The 7,648-nt window shown below is 40.6% G+C and overlaps 1 protein-coding gene across 1 annotated transcript; it reads right to left on the bottom strand.

Moving 5' to 3' along the window:
• Positions 1-619: 619 nt before the first annotated feature.
• On the bottom strand, positions 620-2,105 carry LOC148187766 (uncharacterized). The gene is made up of 3 exons (XM_088086893.1): positions 1,960-2,105; positions 1,506-1,603; positions 620-1,464 (listed from the first exon to the last, which is right to left on the bottom strand). Exons 1-3 carry the CDS (start codon positions 2,103-2,105, stop codon positions 620-622), a joined length of 1,089 nt encoding a protein of 362 aa, XP_087943019.1.
• Positions 2,106-7,648: the final 5,543 nt, after the last annotated feature.

Genomic DNA, 7,648 nt, shown 5'->3' on the forward strand with positions numbered 1-7,648 from the left:
TACGAAGTCGTTCTACCCCTCCAAAACTACCCGGGTGAACTGGGTCGTAATACAATTTTTTCATCACCTCTTCCTCAGCCATCCTGTCTTCTAAAACATTCAAACACCATCTGCTCTAATGCTCTGTGTGAGGTAACTTTTAAACCTTTAAAAAAAGACATAAAACAGACACATTTTACTTGTGTATTTTATTTTTAATCGTTACGAATATGTCCGCGAGTGACAAACGGATTACATGATTTTAAAAACATTAGGTTACATGATTGAAAAAACACTCTGTTACATGACTGAAAAAACACTCGGTTACGTTATTGAAAAAAAACCACTCGGTTACATGATTAAAAAACTTTTTTTTTTTAAAAAATAAAACAAAGTTACAAACTCTAGAAATGAAGTTACAAATGGATTACATGATTAAAAAACATTCGGTTACATGATTAAAAAAACACTCAATTACATGATTAAAAAACTTTTTTTTTTTTAAAAATTTAAAAAAAGTTACAAACTCTAGAAATCAAGTTACAAACTGATTACATGATTAAATTATTATTATTATTTTTTTTTTTAAGGGTTTTTTTTTTTTTTGTTTTCCAAAATCCTAAAGTTTCCAAAAGTTCATTTAAGCTCCGGAAAAACAGTCACCAATGATCTGCAGTTGATTGATTTTCGCTGGATCCTCTTGAGTCAGATTTTCGTACATATCAGAGAAAGTGGCGTAGATCTTCTTGACCGATCTCAACTCATGCAGGAGAGTCTCTGCCACGGCCTGGACTCTGAAATCAGTCATGTGGACCTGTTGGTTCATCAGCAAACGTTGAATGGAAGGAATAAAGCGAGGGGTGATGAGTCTTTTCTTTAAATGGTGATAGTGTTCCAGAAAAAAATCGTCCTCCAACACCTCCAAGCATTCGTGCTGTCTCTGGCTAGGATGATTGATCATACACCCATAGCACTGATCGATGCGGTACTTGCGAATAGTCAGGTTGAGCAAATGATAAACGGCAGATTTGATGGTATCAACGACCCAATCAGCCATCCATCCATCAACAGCGTCCTCATTGTTTTTGTCCTCCTCAATTTTGTCCTCCTCCTCCTCCTCCTCTTCCTCTTCCTCCTTCTCCGAACACGGGGGCGTCTCAGGCATCATGTGCTCGTCCTCCCCAACCTCCACAGAAGTCCGCTCGTCCTTCCCGACCTCGTCAGAAGTCTGATCGTCCTTCCCGACCTCGTCAGAAGTCTGTAGACTTATGCTCGTAGAGTCCATTGAGCCGAGGTAAGTAAATTCGGAAAAAGAAGAAGAACAGAAGAGCACGCGAGGACGGAGGGAGTGCTTCTGTCCAGTGCTGTCCATCTCAAACACTGCCTCGGCAATGACCGCGTTCTTTATAAAACCAGAAGGAGAGTGTGGCTTGAAAGTGGAAGGCGTGGTCCGGAAGTATGAGTTTCGTGTGAGTTTTTTTCTCTCTGAGAAAATAAAGGGCTCAAAACTTTAGAGATTTTCTCACCACCACTGCTTCTTTCCAAATGCGACAACTCTGAAAAAGGGTTGAAATCCTCTCCTTTATCTCCAGCATCCTGTCGAGCCATTCTGTTGCAGGTATGACTAAAACGGTGCGAAATAGTCCGCAGTCGGGATTAAATCTCTCCAAAACAAAAATGTCGGCCGATCTCCTCCCTTCAGGATTGTCTGAACGCACACTGGCATGAGTCATCCATTTGCCCGAGAGTGTGGTTTTGGATTGCCACAATGACCCCAAGATGATTTTCGTCTTAGACAGTTCGTTATCGTTAAACTGAATGCCCATCCTCGGACACTTTACCCAAACAGGAGTCTCACCGGCACTCTCACTCTCGCTATGCAGTCTCTTTCCCATCTCCCGTGTTAAAAAATCTTCATCATCCTCTTCCTCCCCCTTTTCCTCCTCCTCCTCCTCCTCCTCCTCTTTCTCTGAACAATACCCTGTCTCAGACATCATCTCATCGACATCCTCGTTCTCTTTATCAGACACCCCCGGCACATCAACATCCACGTTCTCTTTATCAGACGCATCCTCTTCATCACGCTTCTCCACACTCACATCTTTGTTGTTCGTAGCAATCGCCATCCTTAACATCGTCTTCATCACCGCCCAATCCTCGACGGTCTACACCTTCATGTTGGTTGAAGGACTCAGACTTTCCCCGTCACCCAACTGGTACAAACACAACTCGCCCACCTCGTACTTGAACACATAACCCCAGGATCCAGACATCCGTGGTCGTAAAGACCATTCTTCATGCAGAGCTCCTGACGGAGGCATTTGGGTACGGCACAGATACATCAGACACCACTTCTTCTTCTTTGGAGCGCCCAGTACCTCAGTAACGTCTTGATAGACCGTTACAGGCGTATGACTGAGCAACGACGAGGACCAATTGGCAGGCTGGTCCTCATCTTCATCCAACGGTCTAGAAACCGCGTCGTCCATTCGAACCGATTCCAGTATTTGCGGATCCATGCTGAGTACAAAGTAAAATGAAAGAATGAACAGAAACCCCTTTTTTAACCGCTTCTCAACATCTCCAAACACCTCCCCACTGTTCTCATAGGCTCATCCTTAACCCCACCCCTTCCCTCTCATTGGTTCGTCTTAAAGAGCTTGAATGAACAAATACTTACTCTTTCCATTTACTCTGCATCTGACTCTCCACCCCGGACGTCCACTCATCTTCCTTCCTTTTCCACTTCAAATCTTCCATCCTAATCAGCTGCGCTTGATAGTTGCAACCGATTGCATTCAACGTCTGCGCAGCCACCTCCATAGCCCCACGATCAGTAAAAAATGTAATCAGGAACTCGGCCATGTGCAAACGATCTAGATCCTCCACCATGTTTCTTCTAACCTTAGGCTCATCCGTACGGTCCAGAAGATAAAACAAAAAGTTGCTATACTGCGCTATCGTCAAGTTACACAACATGTTCGTTAAAACTGCTTTTACAAATTCATACGCCATTTTTTTTTTTTTTTTCCAGCTTTTAGTTTCCTGTTTTCTTCAAATCCTTTCTTTCTCTCAAGATCTGTACACTGTACACAACAATACCGCAAAGCCGCACCATTTATTCATCTCTCCAAAAACTTCACGCGCTTACTCGCTTCTCATTGGTTAGGTTATGGCAGGGGGGTACCGTGGGAAAAATGGGCGGGGAAAGCGTGGGAAAAAAAGGAACGGCCAATGGGAAAAGGGGGCGGGGAAAGGGGAAATCTCTCTTATATACATTTATTGCTTAGTCTCTTTATGAAGATACAAAAAATACAGAGAACATGTACAGTAAAACATAGAATCATACAACCACATAAAAAGATAGCTGAAACAATCAGTATTGAGCTTTGGAAATGTTGAATGCTACCTGGTGTAAATACACCAGAAGATTAGAATTGTAAATCTCACATCTGCCTAAGAGAGTTCAAGACATGCTAAGTGGAAATGGAGGTCACAGCAAATATTTGCAGCCTGATGAGGTTGTAAATATGTCTGGTCATTATGGTCTTGCGAAAATAAAGTTCATAGTGGCCTAAGACTTTAACTTACAGGACTTTTGCACAGTACTGTAAGTTAAAACGCTATTGTTATCATAACACCCCTGTCCAGATTCTGTGAGCTCAGTGTGTACTTGATCATCTTTCCTGCACAGACACAGAAAAAGAGGAAGCCCTCTGTGACCCAGAGACTTGCATTTAAGGTGAAACAGAAGGTTAGGCTGTCCCCCTCAAAATGGTCCCCTTGCGAAATCGGGCTTCACCCCCAAGTACTTCCAAGGGACGTTCTCAAGGTGGCTCCTCTACTTAGTTGTTTTTTGTTTTATTTTATTTGGTTTTGTTGGATTGTTTTTTAAAATACACCTTGAATGGTTTCTTTTTATTATTATTATTTATTATTAAATTATTATTTATTATTTTTGAGGGCATTTTGCCTTTATTTATAGATTGAGAGAGACAGGAAAGGTGGGACAGAGAAGGGGAAATAACTCGCAGCTTGAGGCATATGGGGTGCATACTACCCACTGAGCTAGAGGTCAGGTTCGAATGTTTTAATCAGTTCACACAACTGTTTAGATTAAGGTTTAGGTTAATGATTTTAAAATAGTACATGTATTTGTGTGTATTGATATAAAAAATAATAAAAAAAACACATGGGCACTGCCTTGATGTGGTGTGGGGGCTCACGGCCTCTGCATTCTTCTCTCCTCTGACAGAAGGGAGAGAGAAAGCAGAGGCTAACTGAAGTGCCCCAAAACCACAACTTACTTTTTTTCAGATTGCTAACGAGACTTTGAACAGGTGAATACAAAAGCTAATTGCTGTTTGTTTGTTGTAATTATAGGTCTGCATTATACAAGGTTAAAATGCTCTAACTATTGACTTTTTAAACCATTTTTTCAACGGCCTATACTATGGAAAGCCTCAACATGCTGTTCAGTGACTTTTTTCATCGTTTCAAAGGATGACTTTTGTGACCATTTTTTCCTGAGCTATAGTTGAGCGTTTTTGTCCATACTAAACTTTGGCCTAAAATGCTCAAAACATTGACTTTTTAGACCATATTTTCAACAGGCTATACTATAAACAGCCTCAACATGTTGTTCAATGACTTTTTTCAGTATATGGAGAGATCACTTTTTTGAGCATTTCTCCCTGAGCTTTAGTTTGGCATTTTACTCCATACTAAACTTTGGCCTGAAATGCTCAAAATATTTACTTTTTAGACCATTTGTTCAACATGCTATACTATAAACAGCCTGAATATGCTGTTCAATGACTTTTTTTAGTATTTGGAGAGATCACTTTTTTGACCATTTTTCCCTGAGCGATAGTATGGCGTTTTTCTCCGTACTAAACTTTGGCCTGAAATGCTCAAAATATTGACTTTTTAGACCATTTTTTCAACAGGCTATACTATAAACAGCCTGAACATGCTGTTCAATGACTTTTTTCTAGTATTTGGAGAAATCACTTTTTTTAGAATTTTTACCTGAGCTATAGTATGGCGTTTTTCTCCATACTAAACTTTGTCCGGAAACGCTCAAAATATTGACTTTTTAGACCGTTTTTTCAACAGATTACACTATAAACAGCCAAAACATGCTGTTCTGTGACTTTTTTCAGCATTTTGAAAGATCACTTTTTTGACCTTTTTTCCTTGAGCTATAGTATGGCGTTTTTCTCCATGCTAAACTTTGGCCTAAAACACTCAAAACATTAAGTTTTTAGACCATTTTTTCAACAGGCTATACTATAAACAGCCTCAACATGCTGTTCAATGAATTTTTTTAGTATTTGGAGCGATCACTTTTTTGAGCATTTCTCCTTGAGCTATAGTATGGCGTTTTTCTCCATTCTAAATTTTGGCCTAAAACACTCAAAATATTGACTTTTTAGACTGTTTTTTCAACAGATTACACTATAAACAGCCAGAACATGCTGTTCTGTGACCTTTTTCAGCGTTTTGAAAGATCACTTTTTTGACCTTTTTTCCCTGAGCTATGGTATGGCGTTTCTCCATACGAAAATTTTGGCTTAAAATGCTCAAAATATTGACTTTTTAGATGATTTTTTCAACAGATTATTATTTTATTATTATTTCAACAGAATATGCTGTTCTATGACTTTTTTCAACATTTCGAAAGATCACTTTTTGAGAATTTTTCCCTGAGCTATAGTATGGCCTTTTTCTCCGTACTAAAGTTTGGCCTGAAACGATCAAAATATTGACTTTTTAGACCATTTTTTCAACAGATTACACTATAAACAGCACGAACATGCTGTTCCATGACTTTTGTCAGTATTTGGAGAGATTATTTTTTGAACATTTTTCCCTGAGCTATAGTATGGCGTTTTTCTCCATGCTAAACTTTGGCCTAAAACACTCAAAATATTGACTCTTTGGGTGATTTTTTCAACATATTACACTATAAACACCCCGAATATGCTGTTCTATGACTTTTTTCAGCCTTTCAAAAGATCACTTTTTTGAGAATTTTTCCCTGAGCTATAGTATGGCGTTTTTCTCCATACTAAACTTTGGCTTGAAACGCTCAAAATATTGACTTTTTAGACATTTTTTTCAACAGATTACACTATAAACAGCCCGATCATGCTGTTCTATGACTTTTTTCAATGTTTCAAAAGATCACTTTTTGAGAATTTTTCCCTGAGCTATAGTATGGCCTTTTTCTCCGTACTAAAGTTTGGCTTGAAACAATCAAAATATTGACTTTTTAGACCGTTTTTTCAACAGATTACACTATAAACAGCACGAACATGCTGTTCCATGACTTTTGTCAGTATTTGGAGAGATTATTTTTTGAACATTTTTCCCTGAGCTATAGTATGGCGTTTTTCTCCATGCTAAACTTTGGCCTAAAACACTCAAAATATTGACTCTTTGGGTGATTTTTTCAACATATTACACTATAAACACCCCGAATATGCTGTTCTTTGACTTTTTTCAGCCTTTCAAAAGATCACTTTTTTGAGAATTTTTCCCTGAGCTATATTATGGCGTTTTTCTCCGTACTAAACTTTGGCCTGAAATGTTCAAAATATTGAATTTTTAGACCGTTTTTTGCCAGCTGTATGGTTGCAGCAAAATTCGCACCACAGCCTATCACCCCCAAGGTAATGGCACATGTGAACGATTTAATCAAACTCTTCTCGCTCTCCTAAGGTCCCTAGAAGAGGCTGACCAACCACGGTGGCCAGATAGGTTGCCTGCTTTGTTGCAAGCCTACAATAACACTGAGCATAGCTGCACAGGACTGACTCCCCACTTTGTTTTGTTTGGTCGCCATGCTAGGCTACCAGTAGAGGTGGCCACAGGAGCCTCCCACAATAGGTCCCAGTATAATCTGGAGGGCTGGGTGGAGTCACATCACCAGATACTGCTGAAAGCCTACCAACAGGTGATCACAAAGACACGGTAGCGCCAACAAAAGGATAAATCCAGGTATGACTCAAAAACTAAAAATGTCCCCCTGCTCCCAGGAGAAAGGGTCCTCTTGCATAATTTTCGCAGGCATGACCAAGGAAAGCTTGCCCCACATTGGCAACCAACCCCCTATGTGGTCGTCTGCCAAATGAATCCTGATCAGCCAGTCTACAAGATTCGGCCAGAGGGAAAAGCAGGACAGGAAAGGACCATTCATCGTAACAACATTCTATCATGCCCAATCAGACCTGAGCCACCCCCCGGTGATACGGTCGTTCCGGCAACCAGTGGACCAGAAGCAGTACCCACACCCCCAGTGGGCTCCTTCTAATTCATGCCTGTAACCTCAGCACTACCAATAGTGCCAGAGCTGATTGGAGAGGCAGTACTACAGACAACCCCTGGAGCTGTGCCGGAGCTTGAGGTAGAGACAGGGCTACAGACAATTCCTACAGCAGTGCCAAAATTGCAACGGCCAGCAGAAACTGTGTTAGGCGAACAGGAGTGTGAGCCAAGAAGATCCAACAGGGACACTAGAGGGAGGACCCCCATTAGGTATCGTCAGTAGGAGTATCGGCTGTCGGGACGACAACCCAAAAAGGGTAGGGGTAGGTGTCACAGGGTGAAATGAACTGCTTCAGTCATAGCCACTATGGTTTGTGTGTATTGATATTGTTTGGAT

The sequence above is a fragment of the Plectropomus leopardus genome, chromosome 13, assembly GCF_026936395.1.
Source record: "Plectropomus leopardus strain MGB_pleo_1.0 chromosome 13, ASM2693639v1, whole genome shotgun sequence".
NCBI classification, from domain to species: domain Eukaryota; kingdom Metazoa; phylum Chordata; class Actinopteri; order Perciformes; family Serranidae; genus Plectropomus; species Plectropomus leopardus.